General features: G+C 50.0%; 1 protein-coding gene and 1 long non-coding RNA gene across 2 annotated transcripts; both read right to left on the bottom strand.

Moving 5' to 3' along the window:
- Positions 1 to 12,693: 12,693 nt before the first annotated feature.
- ZNF648 (zinc finger protein 648) lies at positions 12,694 to 14,803 on the bottom strand. The gene has a single exon (XM_058029932.1). The coding sequence runs from the start codon at positions 14,693 to 14,695 to the stop codon at positions 13,553 to 13,555; it is 1,143 nt and encodes a 380-aa protein (XP_057885915.1). The 5' UTR covers positions 14,696 to 14,803; the 3' UTR covers positions 12,694 to 13,552.
- Positions 14,804 to 15,475: 672 nt separating this feature from the next.
- Positions 15,476 to 16,077, bottom strand: LOC131086760 (uncharacterized). Its single transcript, XR_009114801.1, has 3 exons — positions 16,005 to 16,077; positions 15,729 to 15,863; positions 15,476 to 15,599 (listed from the first exon to the last, which is right to left on the bottom strand). It is a non-coding gene; the product is annotated as an uncharacterized LOC131086760 (long non-coding RNA).
- Between the last annotated feature and the right edge of the window lie 4,027 nt (positions 16,078 to 20,104).

The following is a 20,104-nucleotide window of genomic DNA, read 5'->3' on the forward strand; positions in this document are numbered from 1 at the left end:
GAAACAACCACGTTCTGAAGAAAGTGTGCTGCAGGAAGGCAAGAATGGCAACAGGAATTTGCACACGGGGCTTTGCCTCAAGGCCCTGGACCTGCAGCTGTGCCCAAAAAAACAGCAGACAGGGAGGTGAAATATTCAGAAGCATTCAAACACTGACTCCTTTAGCCCATGGCGCTCTTTAAGTCAAGCTAACTGCATCAGTTCATATCACGACAAAACAGCCTCAGGGGATCCTGACCAGAATCACATCTAAACCCAGCTACAGCCCAGACGTCACAGCGATTCAGAGCAACATTTGCGCAGATTGTACCTTTCATGAGATGAACCAAATGTGGTATTCTTAGAGAAAGATGCAACAAGGCAAAGGCACACTTGGAAGGGTTTGCAGTGTAGGACTTCCAATCACATTAGGAAGGAAATCTTTTGAATTCAACTACAGCCAAAGAGACGCTGAAGCAGACCAGGCCATCATGCGTCTTTGGCCTCTTTTGTTTCAAAATTCTGTTCCAATAGCCATGAGCAGATTCTTTTCCTTTGCCTCATGAGCCCTGTGAGCTCTCTTGTGCGTTACTCTGCCTGATAAAGTGAGAAAGATGGATTCCTTGTACACCTTGTCTGTGCCCAAATCCCTTGGGGACACTTCGGCCCCCCCCCCCCCCCAAGACCGTTCCCCTTTGTGACGTGAGGCTTGCGTGTGCCCAGAGCCCATTGTGACGTCTGGGACCGCGCCCTGACCAGGACAGTATAAAAAGGGGCAAAGAGGCCGGGGGTGCCACTCCCAGGAGAGCAGCTCCATCAGGAGCCAGCATCTTCCCGGGGGACGGCAGTGTCGGAGCGACTCCGAGATGTCCACGGACAAGGAGACGAGCACCGACACGAAGCCCAAGCACAAGTGGCTAATGTCTCGCCGGAGGCAGGGGGTGAGGGATGGGGCAGCACCTCTGGAGGCCGAGGAGCAGAGTGACTCCTGTGCTGGCCCTGGAGCGCAGGCGGCGGCAGCAGAGAGCCGGGCAGCGGCCCCGCACAGCCGCAGGGCCCGCGGCCGGGCTCTGCTGCGCTCGCTGCGCCGCGGCTCCCGTGCCATCCTCAGCAGGGTGGCGGCTGTGCTCCGGCGACGCAGCCGGCAGCCGGGGACACAGCGACACGGGGATCAGGGCACGGAGGCAGTGGCGGCAGCGACAGCCCCCGCAGCAGGGGCACAGAGCCGGGCGGCTTCGCCGCACGGCCCCAGCTGTCCCACCACACCCTCGCCCACCCCGCTGGAAGCTCTCGGTGGGCAGGGGGCAGGGGCAGCACTGGGGGCTGTCCTGTCAACACCAGATGGTGAGGAGGCCGCCTGGGAAGCAAGCAGCCCCAAAGAGCTGTCCCTGGGGGAACAGGACCCAGATCAGAGAGGCAGAGAAGTGAGGCCCTCTGTGAGGCCAGGCGAGGCCGGGGTTGAGCACAGCAACGTTGCCCCGTGCACATCCTCAGGCCAACTCTCAGCTCTGCCCAGCAGAGCCTCTCACAGCTGGACAGAGGACTCCAGCTGTGAAATAACTCTGGGTCTCTTGCCCCCCAGCCCCTCCCCAAGCCAGGTGGAAGCTCGCAGGCAGTGGGCAATAGCAGCAGCAAAGATCCTCCTGGCAGCGTTGCCCAGCGAGGAGGGGGACAGCTCAGAGGATGTCCCGGGCAGCAGCAGCAGCAGCGGTGGGGAGGAGAGCGCCTATGTGTCCTGTGAGGCGGTACCAAAACCTCTGGTGCCATGCAAAGGCACAGGACACTTGGGGCCTACTCCCCAAAGCAGAGATCAAGCAGCTGCCAAAGGGGATGCCGGGACGAGCGAGGAGCTGTCAGAGGAGCAGGGCAGCGGGGCCATCACTATCCGCACCATCTGGGTGAACCCCCGCTACCCACAGCTCCTGGGGCAGCCCGACACGCCGCGGGAAGAAGAGGCGTGTGGGGACCTGCCCAGCACATCTCGGGCCCTGCCAGTTCCCAGGCACGCCACAGGCCAAGGCCAAGCCCTGCCCAGCAGAGCCCCTCACAGCGGGGCAGAGGCCTCGACTCCAGGCCTGGTTCCAGAGCGCTGCCCCCACAGCCCCTCCCCAAGCCTGCTGGAAGCTCCCACTAGTCCAGGGTCAGGGTTAGGCTTAGCGTTAGCATTAGGGTTAGGCTTAGTTTTAGCGTTAGGCATAGTGTTATTTTTCATTTTCGAGTAAGCCGTAGTTGTTAGCGTTAGTGTTAGCGTGTTAGGGTTAGTGTAAGGGTTAGTGTTAGGGTTAGTGTTAGGTTTAGCCTCTTTAGGGACAGAAGCTGAGCCACGCCACCACCCGAGGAGGGCTCTGGCTCCAAGGGACCCAGGACTCTCTGGAGTGTAGGCAGAAGACACCTGAGCTGGAGCACCGAGGGAGAGGTGAGTGCCTCATGCTCCTTCCCATGTCTGCCCATGTTCATACCACGAACATGAGGATAATAAACAGGAGTGTTAATAAAGTTGTTTCTTTATGTGAAATACAAGGTAGTAATTTGTAATACTCCCTGCCAGTCGGGTGAAGGCCATCTCATGCCTTCTCTTCCTCTTTCATTAATAAATTACACATCAAGGTTCACTACATGTAGTGAAAGAAGCCAAGGGATTACGTTAAGAATTCTAAAGGCTTGGAGTAGAGGTGGGAAAAGTCTTAGGAAGAAGAAGAAAACTCTTAGGAAAATTCTTTGGAGGCCATTTTTTGTTTTGATAGATGGTATTATTCTACACTATGTCAGGAATGTGTTCCTCTGGAATATGTTCCTTAGTCTCTTGAGTTGTAGCTTTTCCTAAGTTAGAAGTGGTTTGATGGATGCTTTTGTTGAAATAAAAGGACAGAATGAGTAAATCGGACATGCTTGTACTTTTCATTGCCCTGTAGTCATTGATTTGGGGGGAAATCCTGGAGCCAAAACCTTTTGGTCCCCAGGATGGTGCAGTGTGTGTGACGTGGGCAGAGGAGAAAGGCACTGCCTGGGCTGGGAGGGATGAGGGGACACCAAGCCCTTGTGCCTGGCAGCACAAGGCATTTGTTGGATGCAAGACCCCGTTCTTTTGTGTCCATTTCTCTCTTTTTTTGCACCTTCCTTTCCAGACTGGGGAATGCACAGCTTTGGAATCATCGATCTTCATGTTCTGAAGCATCTCAAATGAGCACATGGTCCCCTAATGATGAGTTCTCCAGAGCTTCCTTGCAGGTAGCAGTGAGATTCCATGTCAGAGATGAAATTTCATGACAGTGCTTTCACTGGGCCAAAAGGGATGAACAACCTGAATTTTGGATCACCTAAATGAAGTGCAGAGGCCCTGAGACTCTTGTATTTTGGTAAAAATCAGGAATATTCCCTAAAAAACACTTTGTTCTTTGAGGGAATCTGCATTAAACTTCCCAAGAACCGCAAAGCTGCCCAAACCATTAAGCAAGGCAAATAGTTCTGCATTTAATTTCAAAGTCACAGTCCTTCAATATCATCTGAACAGAGAGGGCACTTTTTAAGTGAGGGCAAAAATCCGTCAGCTTCTTGAGGAGCTTTAGGCAACTCCCAACCTTGATTCTCCAGGACTGAGCACAGCCAACTAGACCTGGCAGATAAAGGGCAGATGTGTGTTTGTACCTGTGCTCCCTAATTGCTGTTCTCATGATTGGTAGCATTATTGGAGGATCCTGGCAACAGTTTCACCTCAGGCAGGGCCATAAGGATGTGCTGAGGCTCAAGCTTTTAAAAACACACATCAGGTCCTGTGCTTGGGGGTACTTCCCCTATGTGTATGTAGGGAAGAGTGAGCTCATCCTGGGGAAGTAAACATGTATCCCTTCTGTCTTACTTGTCTTCATCCTTTCTCCTGACTGGAAGTGTGAGGAACTGCCGGGAAACATTCCCTCAGGAAGCAGACATGAACCTCCCCAGGGCTGTGGATGATGTCGGCCCTGGCCTGGGCTGAGGGAAGGTGGGTGATGCTTTTGCCATTCATCTTCTGGGGCAGGAATTTGAACTTTAGACAATCACATGCCGTTATGTGGTTTCTCACTATTTTTATTGATTGGAGAAGTCACTGTGTTCCAGAACTGTGGATAGTGGGTGAATTTTGGGAGGGAAACGGGAGCTGCCCACAGGATCTGGGTGCTGCCCTCAGGATCCAGGTGCTGCCCTCAGGATCCGGGTGCTGTCCTCAGGATTCAAGTGCTGCCCTCAGGATCTAATAGCTGCCCTCATTATGCAGGCATTGCCCACACGATCCAAAAGCTGCCCTTAGGATCTGGGTGCTGCCTGGTTGATCTGGGCACTGCCCTCAGGATCCTGGTGACGCCTACGGGATCCAGGCGCGGCCCACACGACCCAGGCCCTGCCCACAGTATCCAGCAGCTGCCCGCAGGATCCAAACTCGGCCCAGACGATGCGGGCAATGCAGTCAGGATCCAGCCTCTGGCCACATTAGCCAGGCTCTGGCCACAGGATCCAGGAGCCGCCCACAGGATCCAGGAGCCGCCCACAGGACCCGGGCTCGGCCCACACGATCCCGGCGCCGCCCTGAGGATGCCGTCCCGCCCCCACGGCCCTCAGGGCAGGAGGCGGGAACGGAGGGGCCTGAGGAGTGTGCGGGCGGCAACAGGGCTTGGTTTCATTTGTCTTTGTTTCTTAACATCCAGGAGCTATAAACATCCATATTTTTCCTCGTAGGCCAAGCCCAAGGCGTCCAGCCTGGGAAAACCACCCTATAACAGAAACAACCACGTTCTGAAGAAAGTGTCCTGTAGGAGGGCAAGAATGGCAACAGGAATTTGCACACTGGGCTTTGCCTCAAGGCCCTGGACCTGCAGCTGTGCCCAAAAAAACAGCAGACCGGGAGGTGAAATATTCAGAAGCATTCAAACACTGACTCCTTTAGCCCATGGCGCTCTTTAAGTCAAGCTAACTGCATCAGTTCATATCACGACAAAACTGAGCCGCAGGGGATCCTGACCAGAATCACATCTAAACCCAGCTACAGCCCAGACGTCACAGCGATTCAGAGCAACATTTGCGCAGATTGTACCTTTCATGAGGTGAACCAAATGTGGTATTCTTAGAGAAAGATGCAACAAGGCGAAGGCACACTTGAAAGGGTTTGCAGTGTAGGACTTCCAATCACATTAGGAAGGAAATCTTTTGAATTCAGCTCCAGCCAAAGAGACGCTGAAGCAGACCAGGCCATCATGCGTCTTTGGCCTCTTTTGTTTCAAAATTCTTTTCCAATAGCTCATGAGCAGATTCTTTTCCTTTGCCTCATGAGCCTTGTGAGCTGTCTTGTGTGTTACTCTGCCTGATAAAGTGAGAAAGATGGATTGCTTGTACACCTTGTCTGGGCCCAAAGCCCTTGGGGACACTTCGGACCCCCACCCCCCCCCCAGACCGTTCCCCTTTGTGACGTGAGGCTTGCGTGTGCCCACAGCCCATTGTGACGTCTGGGACCACGCCCTGAGCAGGACAGTATAAAAAGGGGCAAAGAGGCCGGGGGTGCCACTCCCAGGAGAGCAGCTCCATCAGGAGCCAGCATCTTCCCGGGGGACGGCAGTGTCGGAGCGACTCCGAGATGTCCACGGACAAGGAGACGAGCACCGACACGAAGCCCAAGCACAAATGGCTAATGTCTCGCCGGAGGCAGGGGGTGAGGGATGGGGCAGCACCTCTGGAGGCCGAGGAGCAGAGTGACTCCTGTGCCGGCCCTGGAGCGCAGGCGGCGGCAGCAGAGAGCCGGGCAGCGGCCCCGCACAGCCGCAGGGCCCGCGGCCGGGCTCTGCTGCGCTCGCTGCGCCGCGGCTCCCGTGCCATCCTCAGCAGGGTGGCGGCTGTGCTCCGGCGACGCAGCCGGCAGCCGGGGACACAGCGACACGGGGATCAGGGCACGGAGGCAGTGGCGGCAGCGACAGCCCCCGCAGCAGGGGCACAGAGCCGGGCGGCTTCGCCGCACGGCCCCAGCTGTCCCACCACACCCTCGCCCACCCCGCTGGAAGCTCTCGGTGGGCAGGGGGCAGGGGCAGCACTGGGGGCTGTCCTGTCAACACCAGATGGTGAGGAGGCCGCCTGGGAAGCAAGCAGCCCCAAAGAGCTGTCCCTGGGGGAACAGGACCCAGATCAGAGAGGCAGAGAAGTGAGGCCCTCTGTGAGGCCAGGCGAGGCCGGGGTTGAGCACAGCAACGTTGCCCCGTGCACATCCTCAGGCCAAGTCTCAGCTCTGCCCAGCAGAGCCTCTCACAGCTGGACAGAGGACTCCAGCTGTGAAATAACTCTGGGTCTCTTGCCCCCCAGCCCCTCCCCAAGCCAGGTGGAAGCTCGCAGGCAGTGGGCAATAGCAGCAGCAAAGATCCTCCTGGCAGCGTTGCCCAGCGAGGAGGGGGACAGCTCAGAGGATGTCCCGGGCAGCAGCAGCAGCAGTGGTGGGGAGGAGAGTGCCTATGTGTCCTGTGAGGCGGTACCAAAACCTCTGGTGCCATGCAAAGGCACAGGACACTTGGGGCCTACTCCCCAAAGCAGAGATCAAGCAGCTGCCAAAGGGGATGCCGGGACGAGCGAGGAGCTGTCAGAGGAGCAGGGCAGCGGGGCCATCACTATCCGCACCATCTGGGTGAACCCCCGCTACCCACAGCTCCTGGGGCAGCCCGACACGCCGCGGGAAGAAGAGGCGTGTGGGGACCTGCCCAGCGCATCTCGGGCCCTGGCAGTTCCCAGGCACGCCACAGGCCAAGGCCAAGCCCTGCCCAGCAGAGCCCCTCACAGCGGGGCAGAGGCCTCGACTCCAGGCCTGGTTCCAGAGCGCTGCCCCCACAGCCCCTCCCCAAGCCTGCTGGAAGCTCCCACTAGTCCAGGGTCAGGGTTAGGCTTAGCGTTAGCATTAGGGTTAGGCTTAGTTTTAGCGTTAGGCATAGTGTTATTTTTCATTTTTGAGTAAGGCGTAGTTCTTAGCGTTAGTGTTAGCGTGTTAGGGTTAGTGTTAGGGTTAGTGCTAGGGTTAGTGTTAGGTTTAGCCTCTTTAGGGACAGAAGCTGAGCCACGCCACCACCCGAGGAGGGCTCTGGCTCCAAGGGACCCAGGACTCTCTGGAGTGTAGGCAGAAGACACCTGAGCTGGAGCACCGAGGGAGAGGTGAGTGCCTCATGCTCCTTCCCATGTCTGCCCATGTTCATACCACGAACATGAGGATAATAAACAGGAGTGTTAATAAAGTTGTTTCTTTATGTGAAATACAAGGTAGTAATTTGTAATACTCCCTGCCAGTCGGGTGAAGGCCATCTCATGCCTTCTCTTCCTCTTTCATTAATAAATTACACATCGAGGTTCACTACATGTAGTGAAAGAAGCCAAGGGATTACGTTAAGAATTCTAAAGGCTTGGAGTAGAGGTGGGAAAAGTCTTAGGAAGAAGAAGAAAACTCTTAGGAAAATTCTTAGGAGGCCATTTTTTGTTTTGATAGATGGTATTATTCTACACTATGTCAGGAATGTGTTCCTCTGGAATATGTTCCTTAGTCTCTTGAGTTGTAGCTTTTCCTAAGTTAGAAGTGGTTTGATGGATGCTTTTGTTGAAATAAAAGGACAGAATGAGTAAATCGGACATGCTTGTAGTTTTCATTGCCCTGTAGTCATTGATTTGGGGGGAAATCCTGGAGCCAAAGCCTTTTGGTCCCCAGGATGGTGCAGTGTGTGTGACGTGGGCAGAGGAGAAAGGCACTGCCTGGGCTGGGAGGGATGAGGGGACACCAAGGCCCTTGTGCCTGGCAGCACAAGGCATTTGTTGGATGCAAGACCCCATTCTTTCGTCCCCAGTTCTCCTCCTGGTGTGGTGCTTTGGTGCAGAGATCATTCTGGAGGATCTCTGTTGGAAGGATTGCTTGTCTGGCTTTGCAAATGGGAGTTCCTCAGCCACCAGGAGAAACAGATCTGAGAGCTGGCAGAGCCCCAGCACCGCTGTAATTCATAACATCTGCACTGTGTTTCCTGGTTGTTCTGTAAGAGCAGGAGAAGCGATAACAGAGTGCAGAAAATAAAAATCTGTGCTTCCAAATGAACATTTTAGCTGTGAGAAGAAGGAGAAAGGAGGTCAGATCTACGCATGAATTGATGTCAGCAAGGACAAACACACCTCTATGCAGAAACAGTTGCCAGCTGCTCTGCTCCTCACACCTGATATCCCCTCCTGCTCAAAAATCCAGGTCCCTGCAGGAACTGCCCTGGGAGTGCAGGAGCCCCAGAGGCCTCCTGCCCTCTTGCAGGTGAGGAGCCTGGGAAGCTTAAAGAGCCTCAAATGTATACAAAAAAAATCCGAAAGCCTCCCATTCCACCAGCCAGATGAGCACTGCAAAACATACAGCCCACACAAACACTGAGCACACGGGATGAGGGAACTACAGAGTCATTTCAAAAATATTTGCACCCCTCACTGTCCTCTCTGCAGAGCCCCCTTCCAAAGTAGAGGAGCACTGACTGCTTTTCCAGCAATCACCTGCCAGGAAAAATTGGCAACAATGGCTTCTTTCAGGTACTTTAGAGATGAGGCAATTAAAAAAGAATTAAACTGTCATTTCTAACTTGCAGCACAAGAGGGATGTGCAGTTGTGAAATAATTCAGAGCTACTGCTGGCAAAATACTCTTTTCACCTGTCTGCTACAAAGAATAAAATGGCAAGAAGATTTTTTGGCTTTTTTTTCCCCCTTTCTTTCTTGTAATTAGTTTCTAGCTATGCCAGAAGCCAGGGGTTTTCCAAACCCCTGGAGAGAGATTTAGTGCTTGGTACCTGGTTTTTCCAGCCTCACTTGGTGACCAACAACGTTTTGCCAGCAGGACTTCCCTGCTCAAGTGATTCCCATGAAATGCTCACAGCTTCCTTTTCTGGTTTATTGCATTGGCATGAAAGGTCTTTCCTAGCACCTGATTCCAGTTTGGGGACAGAGCAGAGGAAGGGCTTTCCCCTTGTGCTTTGGTGGCTCAGACCTTTACAAGGGCTCTGCTGCCAGCATTGCCCCCTGCACTTTGGGAGGATATTCCACATTGCTCAGATGTTTCTTGTGCATTTCTTATTCTGCCCTTCGCATGGTCAAAACCTGCTGAAGAGCCAAGCCCCAGACTCTGACCATCTGGCCACACAGTGCTATTGAAGGCATGTGGAGATATCTATGACAGATAATAGAGAAATGTGCTTCTAATAATTGTGCTTTTATTGTTACAGTATTGTAGCTGCCAAGGATGGGGGAACCCAGCTGTATTTTTCACTCTTGCAGTGATCACTGTGTGATCATTACAGGATGCTGTGTCACAGTCTGCAAACAGAGAAGGAAATTATGTAGGTAAACCTGGGGATATTATTTGTGTTTACATGAACTTCCCTGTGCTGTAGCTATTTTAGAGCTGCTATTACATCTCAATTGACTAAATTGGAGATAAATACTCTCTTATCTAGTTATGAATGCCATGTACAGTCTAAAAGACTGTACCAGGTGAAAAACAACCCCAGTCTTCTGGATTTGGTGCCAGCAGCTGAGGCAGTGTGGTGTCAGTGCCCTGCTTTTCCCATATACTACCTCTAAGGAAAAAATGGGGGGTTTTTTTTGAGGGTGGTAAAATGATGGCACAGGTTGTCCAGAGAGGATGCCTCATCCCTGGAAACCAGAAACCACAGAAGTCACTGAGCCATTCCCTCAGAATCCCTTGCAGCCAACAGGATGTGTGCTGGAAGCTTGAAGAGAAATAAAATAAATCACTGCTTCTGCTCTCAGGTGGAAAGCACTGGAACAACAATTCCAATAGATCCCTTAATGAGAAAAGGAATTTATTGCTCTCATGATTTCTTCAAGCAGATAAACAAGAAGGCCATTACATGAACTGCAGTAGCACATTGAGCACACTCTGGAAAACAACATTCCCACAGAGCAGGGGCAGTTCAGCAGCACATCCTACAAGGAATTTACAAGTGGGCTGCACTCTGGTGCAGAGACCTGTATTAGCTGGTTCAAGGGCTTGCTCCCATTCCATGCCTGCTCTTTGAAGATGGCTCTAACCTTGCACAGGCCCACAGCAATTTTACTGCTCAAAGCATCCGACAGCTGAAATGATCCAAAAAAGGACATCATTCTCCTTTCTATTTCCAGATTGTTATCCTAGAAAAAAAAAAAAAAAAAAAAAAAAGCTCTTTGTCTGCTGTTCTGTTGGTGAGAGCGAGCTCCTTGTTCCAACAGAAACTCCACAAGGGCAGAGGCAGAGATGAAGCCTCACTTAAAATAAAAGCTCCCTCCTCCAGAGATATCAGTGCCCTTTGCTGGGGTTAACTGACAAATGATGGATTGCTTGGTGCTCCCTGTTTACATGGGAGACTCCTGCTTCAGACTTCTCCTTGCCAGGAGAAGACAAGCAGTGGAAGAGGGGGAGGATGGTGTGCAGGGGGTCACAGATTGTACAGCAGCAGCTTTGCGTTTCTTCAAAATGCTGTATCCACACTCCTCAATTATGGACATATTTATCTTCAACAAGGTGAGCAAATTTACCATCAACATCTTTGTTAACAAAGTAAGAGAACAGTACCAACTGCCAAGGATTGTCTGGTGATTCCAGGTCAGTGAGGGCCTGGAATCTTCAGGGCTGGAGTTATTCTACCTTCTTAGTTTTGAAAACTCGTTTCTGTGATGGAAATGAGTTTGGCAGAAGAGATATAGGGAAGCAACAGGAAAATCAGCAAAAAGCAAAGTGTATTCCTATGTTCCATTGTTGACAAATACCATCCAGTGATCAAATCAGGATCCTCTGCCTAGCTCAGGGCTCCAGCCCTGTGTCCTCCAGCTCATGTCCATGGGCTTCCTGTAATGCCCCAGCAAAGGAGTTGTGTCTTCCATGGTGGCCTCATGGATCCAAATGAGCTAACAGATATTCTGGCCCCTCTGGCCAAAGAAAAATGACTTCTGCTGAAAGCAGACCCTTCAAACCCTCCCTAATGCTGCAGAGCAGGTCTATCTGCCCCATGTCAGCTACATGTCATGACTGGCTGTGTCTGTTTTAGGCTATCACCCACTCTGACTGACACTGTGAGAGGGTCAGGGCGTGGGAGAGATTTCCAAACCTTTATGTGAATAATGTGAAGTGCAGAAGTGCTGATCTCTGGGTTAAATTAAGCTCCACGGGGTTTCCTGTACCTTGCACAGGAGTTGTGGAAGTTTCTTTGAGGCAAGTTCTACACACTTTTCCCAGAAATCATCATACATTTTAATTACTCCTTTCACACATCCAAGCACTTTATATGCAAGTCAACCTTCCAGGCAAGTGTCTTTTTAATAACTTTTTAGTTAAGCCTGGTACTTTTCATTTCACCAACCATTTACTCTTCCCATATAACAGACCTCTGCTCAAAATACTTCCACCATTATGCCAGAGGTACAAATTCCACTGACTGCTAGTACTAAAAAGCAGAATAACTGGATGTTCCCAATTACCATAACTGCCTGAGCAGAACTGTCACACAACATAAAGGTGTGCATAAGTGGTGCAGTTTAAATGGATATTAAACCACCCTAAAGCAGGAGCATCCCTATACCCAAAGGAAAAGCAGGATGATGAACAGGGGAGATTGGAGCTGGTAACTTTAAAATGGGGGTTAGAAAATGAGTGTGGAAACTTAATGCATGATAGTCTCTGGAACAGCTTTGTCACTTTGCTGTCTGCCCTCTCTCCAGGTCGCTTCAGATGGTGCTGAACAGCACGGTCCCCACAGAGCATCACTGGTGACCTCCCTCTGCAGATCACTCACCCACAGCCAGCCAGGATTCTTTTCATGCAAAGATCTTTCCTCTCTGAGAGGCTGCACAGCCTTCAGATAAGACTGAGCAGTTGCTAAGGGGCCCCATCAAAGGCCTTTGCAAACCTAAAACCGAACTGGAGCTTCCTGCAGAGGGGAGTTTGGAGAATTCTCACTCAGGGCCCAGCCATCCCAGAATTACAAACACACACAGACCACAGAACACATCCCTCGGGGGCAGGATGCACATCGGTTCCCTTATCTGGAGATTTCTTTGAGGAATTAAGTGAAAATGATCCATTAGTGACACTAATTAGTCACCCATGTACAATCAAGCTAAGGTTTTGCTGTGAACAGTGGTAGATCTTGATCTGAGCCAAGAACCTGACATCAAACACAAGAGGACACACTGTGACACCTGCTCAGCTGCTGCACAGGTGGGAGGTGCTGAGCTGCAAACATCCCTTTTTAATTCTATGAAATATGGAAACAAACAGCATAATCAGTACTTTATATTAAATAACCTGGTAATAAATGCAAAGGTACATTACCTTGGAGCTTTACCTTCATTCTGCTGCACAACCTTCCACTGAAAAGGCAGAAAGCCCTAGAAAGAAATTAATGAAATATGGCAGCTGGTAAGGAAAAAGGAAGCAAAGAAGCCAAACCTTCTGACGTGGAAAAGAAATTCAGGCTGCAACTTCAGGACAAACTGGATACTTCTACCACAGTGGTTAACAGAAGATGTAAAGTCATTATTAAGTTTCAAAGGTAAAACCCCATTGCTGACACTGAGGCATTAGTTACAGCAGTTACAGCCTTGGAGGATTTGTCAACACCTGCCCTAGTCTGCCAGGCTAATTCCTAAGGAAATTTTTCTTCACTAACCATTTGAATTTAAATCAAAGACACTTTGGGCAGTACTTGGACACACCACAGAACTTGCTTTTGTTATAGGAAGCTTCTCTATGTGTGAAAATATTTAAATGAAGAAGGTTCCTGTGCAATGAGGAGCAAAAGTGGCTTCAATTTGGTCTTTTGCTCTTTTCCTCAAACATTTCCTTCCACAATACTCAGCTGGTCAGCTTTGGTGTGCATGGCTCCATCAGACACACAAGTGTCACCCCAAGAGCATGCACCACCATAGCCAAAATAAAGCTTTCCCCATTATTAACCCATCACTCAAAAGTGCTCTAAAGTATAAAAACATTCTGAAATACAGCTGGTAACTGTTGTGTTTATTAAGGAACTTGTTTGTAAGTTGAGTTTGTTTTTTTTTTTAATAACCAACACGATACTTTCCCTTCCAAATAAAAAGAAGTGTAACAGAAAGGAAAACTCAGCAAAATACAAGAAGGGACAGAGGGACAACCCTAGAGTGTTTTAACTTAGTGAGTTAAGAGATCTCCAAAGCCAGTGTCCAAGAGCCATCACACTCATGAGGGCAGGGCCAATTTATGCAGTGAATTCTCCCAGCCTCTGCTTGCAGATCCTGCACAAAGCTCGAGTGGATGCATGTCCAGTCCAGCAAACAGAGACAGAGCAAGCACATGCGAGTGGTTTCAGTCTCCTCAAGTCTCCTGTTTCATTACTCAGGGGTAATTAGATTATTTTCTCATACAAAGCAGTTTAAAGCCCAGCAGTGCAATCAAGTTCCAGAGCTCCCTGTGATGCAGCAATGCTGGGCAGTGGGTCTGGACTGTGCAGAGCACACACCATGGGGTGCTTTTCCAGCCTAGCCAAGCAGCAGACCTTGTTTAGGTACAAAGCAACCACAGAGACCCCAAATTAAGGTTTGTCCAACTTGTGTGTGCGCTCGTGCCTCCGTAGAGTCCCTGACTCGGTGAAGGAATGCCCGCAGAAATTACAGGAGTAGGGTTTCTCTCCGGTGTGGATGCGGTGATGGCGCTGCAGCGATGCCAGCCGGGTGAAGGTCCCTCCACACTCCTCGCAGTAGAAGGGCCGTGCCCCAGAGTGAGTCTGCTGGTGTCTCTTGAGCCTGAGCAGCTGCACAAACGCCATGCCACACTCCTGACACTTGTAGGGCTTGTCCTCCCGGTGAATCACCTTGTGCTTGGACAGCAGGTTGGGCTTATCGAAGCCTTTACCGCACGTCGGGCACGCATAAGGTTTGAAGTCGTCCTCGTGAGACTTTGGGTTTGCAGGACAAGCCTGATCCGGGCACTCGGCATTGTGCTGCTGGCCGTGGTGCACCACAGACCAGGGGTTCCTGGCCATGCCGCTGGCCAGGATCACCATGGAGCGCTCGATCTTGTGCACGTTGCGCAGGTGCCTCCAGACGTCGGCCGTGCGGATGAAGCCCTTGTCACACTCGGGGCACTTGTGCGGCCTCTCGCTGGAGTGGATCAGCTTGTGCATGCGCAGGTTGGCGGCACGGGAGAAGCCTTTGGCGCAGATGGGACAGCGGTAGGAGTTCTCCAGCAGGTGAGCTCGCCTGTGCTCCTGCAGCTCGCTCATGCTGTGGAAAGAGGAGCCACACTTCTTGCATCGAAAGGGCAGAGCTTCCTCGGGGACGGGCCCCAGCTCCTCACCAAGCGCATCTCCCAGAGCCGCGCTGCCGTTGTCCTCGCGGAGTTTTGTTATCATCCGTGGTTTCCTGGGGTGCTCAGAGGAACAGTGATCTAAATCCTCATCCTCTCTCTGCAGGTGGAAGCTGGTGCTGGAGGGGGGGAACTCCCCAGGTGGGCTCTCACCTTGTTTCTGGCAGGAGGTGGCACAGGTTTCTTTGTCTCCACAGGAAAGCTCCTGCTTTCCTGCGGGTCCAGCAGAGTTTCCAGGAGGACTGCAGGAGTAATTCATGTCCACCTCCTTCTGTGACCTACAGCTGTGGCCCACCTGCTCTGTGGCCTTTCTGGGATAATTTGAATTCTTCCCCCCTGTGTCACAAATGTTATTCTCACTCACATCCATCCTCTGAGGCAAACACTGTGTTCTTCTAAGTTAAAACTCTAGCTCATCATCACCCAGAACTTTGTGTCCTTTATGTGTCCATCTCATTCTCAGCTCTTCTGACAGTCCTCCCTAGAAAATAAAACACCTGTTTCATCAGTGATTCGTCTGATATTATAAATTTAGAATAGCAAAGGTATTTTTCTGATTCAAAAAAGGGACAGACTATTAGATATGTAGAAAATACACATTCAGCACATAAAGCATAGACAATGTTCAATAAAGTTAAATCCACTATCATCAGCCAGCCTTCACTAACAAATATAAATTGATAGTTCCTATTTTAATTTTTCCTAAAGATGAGAAGTTACAGTATCCCAGAATGGTTTGGGTTGGCAGGGACCTTAAAGACCATCTTATTCCAACCCCCTGCCATGGGCAGGACACCTTCCACTATCCCAGGCTGCTCCAAGCCCTGTCCAGCCTGGCCTTGAATGCTTCCAGGGATGTGGCACCCACAGCTCCTCTGGGCCCCCTGTAGCAGGGCCTCACCAGCCTCACAGTAAAGAATTTCTTCCTAATAACTAATCTGAATCTCTCCTCTTTTAGTTTAAAAATGTTTCCCTTTGTTCTATCTGTGTAAAATGTTGCTCTCCATATTTTCTGTAAAATCCCTTCAAGTACTGGAAGGTGGGATAAGACATCTATGAATATAAGCATACATATTAATGAACACATATATGTAAAAACATAAATATTTCTGTATTTCCACGTGTCACATAAATGTAAAACTTGCCTATTTAATTTCAGCAGGCTTATCAAATGCAGTGATCAAGGCAGTGCAGCGATGTGCATTAAGTGAAAGCTCTTATTCACATTCCAGAAAGGCTGGCTCCATCAGCAGCACAAGCCACGCTTTCTTCTGCTGGAGACATGGAAAACAATCTGGATTAGTCCTCATTAGTCACTGCCTGGAACAGCGTGGCTCGACTCACCCCCACTCCAGCCATTCCCGACAATTTAATAAGGAGCTGCTAACAGGAGCATTCCTCACCTCCAGCCCTCCAGCTGAGCTGCCGATGCCTTTGGGGCGGGAAAACTTTCCAAGGGATGCTGGCGCTGCTTGGCTTAAGAGAACTCCATAACCACGGCTACCCAGAAATAGGGGGTGCGGAAACCACGGCGTGGGCTGAAAAACAATAATATCAACAATAAATACATACACATATATATGTATATATATTAAAAAAGGAGAATCTTTTTTTGTTCCAGGCAACGTAACCCCCCCCCAACTTTTCCCGGGTGCCCATTCCCGGTTCCCCGGCCCTACCTGGGCGCTGCGGGTCCCGGTGCGGCCCCGAGCATCCCCCGCGCATCCCCCGCGCCGGCGCGGAGCCCGCGGCAGCGGCACCGGCGCAGTGGAGGCCGGCCGGGCTGGAGCTGCCAGCAGCGGGGCGGGACCGGACACCGCGTCCCCTCCCCGGCCACGGCGTCCCCTCCCCGGTCACTGTGTCCCCAACCCGGCCACCGCGTCCCCTTCCCCGGCCACCGCTCCCCGCCCGGCCCCGCGGCCGGGCCCTTCCCACCGCCCCGGCTCGGGGGATCCCGGTGCTCCAGGAGCCTGTTCATAGATTCATGGAATGGTATGGCTTGGAATGTCTTTTCGGTCCGGCCCCCTTCCGCCGGCAGGGACATCTTTCTCTAGATCAGGGTGCTCCAACCCCCATCCAGCCTGGCCTTGGCCACTTCCAGGGATCCAGGGGCAGCCACAGATTCTCTGGGCAGCTTGTGCCAGGGCCTGCCCACCCTCACAGGGAAAAAAATTCTCCCAATATCTAATCTAAACCTACTCTCTTTCAATTTGAACCCATTTTCCTTTGTCCTGTCACCCCAGCTCTTGCAAATAGTCTTGCCCCATCTTTCATGTAGGCTCCCATAGGGTACTGCAAGGCCACAATTAGGTCATCCCAAAAGCTGAACACTCCCAGTTCTCTTGGCCTTTCCCCACAGCAGAGGTGTTCCATCCCTCTGATCACCTTGGTGCCCTCCTCTGGACTCACCCCAACAGGTTCAGCGTCCTTCCTGTCCCTCAGCTCCAGCCCACAGCAATTCATGGAGTGTCCCCTGTGCCCCTCACTATGGCAATAACTGTGCATCCATCTTCCTGCAGGAGTGTGGCACGGACTGATTCCCTCTCAGGCCCTGCCTTGTCAGAAAAAAACAGCTCTGCCCCCGTCAGGAGGGATCAATCCACCTCCCAGGATTGTGTCCCACTTCCTACTAGAAAAGTCTTTGCACCCAAAAGGACATTCAGCATCTTCAGTGACACCTCACCAGGGCCTTTCACAGTGGCCACAGGTCCTTGGGAACTCCTTTGCCCAGCCATCCAAGGATCCCACCTGCCTTTGCCAAAGCCACACCAGGATCATGGTCCACAGCTGAAACCACTCTCTGCGAAATCTCATGGAGATTGGTCCAGTTTTAAACCCAGCTCTGGGAAAAAGCCCAGAGCAAACCCAGCTTTTCACTGCCTTTTCCTAGCAAAACTCCTCCAGCTTTGGGAAATGGGCTCCACAATTAGCAGCAAATACAGAACTGAGATGACAAATGAACAAGAGTGTACATTGCCAGCATCCAGATATGGTATAGAAAAATGCTCCAAGCTCTGTATTATTTTTGTGGTTGCACAGATATTGCTAAAAATAGACATGAAACCAGAAACTGCTCTGCTGGGAGTTGAGGGTGAGGAAGAGAAATGTACCTACTCCTTCCACATGGAAAAGCAAGTTTCTTCTGAGAGCAGAGTAAGTGGCAGTTCAGTTCCTTCAGATAAGACACTTCAAAAATAAGTTTGCAACAATCCTTTAATGACAGTCCTTGAATCCATGAGGAGCCCACACTCTGCTTGGAATGGCAAACCTTGCAGGGGAAGAACTGTCATTCCAACTTTCCCAAACTAGGAAAAAAACCAAAACAGCTCAGAAGATTTCTGTTATTTTTAAATGCTTAGATGTTTCTTACTTAGCTGGGCAGGGTAAAGGCTAATCTCCCACCTAGACTCAGGATGCACAGAATCACATACCCCTTCCACATCCCTCATAGAAGACAAACACACACCCTCTCCCCTTTTTCGTAAGGAAAACTCTAGGAATACATAAGGACATGCACCCACATCTCCACAGCCAAGTATGTTTGTGTAGGGCCAAGATGATGAATTTTTAAAATGGTTTTTAAAAATTACAAATTTTTAAAATTGTTTTTAAAAATTACAAATTGTGGTTTATCACAACCACCAAGGAATGGTGTAGTGCCCATAGTGTCCCTCTTCTGAGGGATCATGGAGGAAAAGGCCAAAGTCCACATGCTCCTCCTCAAAAGCATCAATAAATCACGTTTTCCTTATCCCCACTTATCCTCCTTTGAGGTTCCTCAGAATGTTCAGAAGAAAAGAATTCTCAATATTCATCTCCATGCTGTAGGGCAGGGCTGGTGGGTTGATTCAATCACACTTTTGGTAGGAAATTTTTAGGTCTCCTCTTCTTGGCACTGCAGCCCCATATGGGTTTCCTGTTGGACTGAAGGTCTCACAAGGTGCACCTAAGGCTGGAAGGTGGTGAGGAATCTTCCATCAGCTCCAGCTTCCCACTCTTTGTGAGGCTTCTGTGGGATCACCTGGGTGTTCCTCACCTTTGTGACAACTGTCAGCAGCAGGAAGCAAGCCTGCCTCCCACCTGTGGTATCACACAGTGCTCACTTGTTAGGAAATGTGGAAACTCTCAGGCAGTGCAAATTCCTGCGCCCAGCCGTGCCTGGCTTCTTTCATGTCAGCTTCCTCGGGAAAGAAACAAGAATTTCATTATCTGCCAGGCAAAGTCAGTATTTAATCTGTCAGTTTAATTGAAAATACTTCAGTGGTGATAAATAATGCAGAGCAGTGCAAATGATGCCTCGTGGGTGAGATCAAAGACCCCAGGCAGCTCCAGGCAGAACCTCGTGGCTGCTGTTGAGATGAGACAGAGAATGGATTCTGTGCAGGGCAACAAAACCAGCATGGACACACCCCACACCCAGACTGGAAAAGCGTCCACACACTCATCAAATCCATCAGCACAGCCCCAAACCTCCCTTCTGGCTCTGATAACACAAAACACTCTGCCAGTGTTTCCCTATTAGCATAAATTAACAACAAAATTCAGAGATCTTGCTCTGTTGGTCCTCAGACAAACACACTTAGCTCTATCAACTTCCACATATTTTGATTTTTCCTCCTAATAATGAGGTATTTAAATGTTTTCTGTTTTCTCTTTCACATGTTGCATCTAGGAGCCCATGATTTCATTAAACTCTGTATTCTGAGCCTTTCCCATCAGCCTTAATGAGTTCTTCCAGCACACACACACACAAAAATCAGCTGTAATCCTCCAGGAGAAGGCTGAAGACTAATTGAATCACCCACTTCCTTGCAATATATGATTCCTATTAAAATTACATTATTGGTGTTTTGTGCCTGCCCTACATTCATATTCCCCACACAGACATTTGTGGACGCCAAATCCTTTTTATTTATGCTACTTCACTTTTATGTGTCTTAAATGTGAAGAGTCTGTCAGGACAGATGAGGATCTGTAATGTATTTGCCAGTTAGATCTACTCTGGAGTAATTTCTTAATTCAAATTTTCTGTTAAATTCACTAAAATATGTGAACTTATGGTTCACATCGCTGTCACAATGGGAGCTTAATACATTTTGTGAAGGGTTTAACATCACATTCCATCAAATTTGGACTCTTTATGGGCCATAGAGTTTTCTGACATCTGGCTACTCTGTTTTAAGACTGCCATAAACACTTTAAACATCTGAGAGCTTCAGAATTTTCTATGTAAAACCAGAAAAAGGAAGTCCTAAGCAATGTTTCTTCTAAGAAGGAGCTGAATCCAGAGGGATTTCACTGATATTTGGCTGAAGTTTGAGCTTTTAACTTCCGGGGAGAATCTGGGCTCCCTTCAGCCCACTGAGCTTAAACATGCAGTGCCTTTTGGGGACACTGAATTTTGAAAGGACACCCAGACAGGACCCTAAGAGCTCAATTCAAAGGAGGTTCAGGATCTCTGGTGCAGGGAATTGTTTCACTCTATCCAGCTCCATCCTGTTACCCTAACACACATTTTCCTGACGTTTGCCAGGATCTTCCACATCTTTGGGTCCAGTGATGTGGCATCTCATGAATGAGGCATTCAGAAGAAACACACACACAAAAAAAATCCAAATTCTAACTACACCTGTTGGATAAAGCTTTTTTCTGACTCAGATGCAGTAACTGAGTTTTTAAAACAGTTTTGTCCTATTTTTAGTTTCATGTGAAGGGTGAGATAATATAGATGTTTTAATTTACACTATTATAATCAGAAGCCAACTATTTCTTAATTACT

The sequence above is a fragment of the Melospiza georgiana genome, chromosome 9 (assembly GCF_028018845.1).
Source record: "Melospiza georgiana isolate bMelGeo1 chromosome 9, bMelGeo1.pri, whole genome shotgun sequence".
NCBI classification, from domain to species: Eukaryota; Metazoa; Chordata; class Aves; order Passeriformes; family Passerellidae; genus Melospiza; species Melospiza georgiana.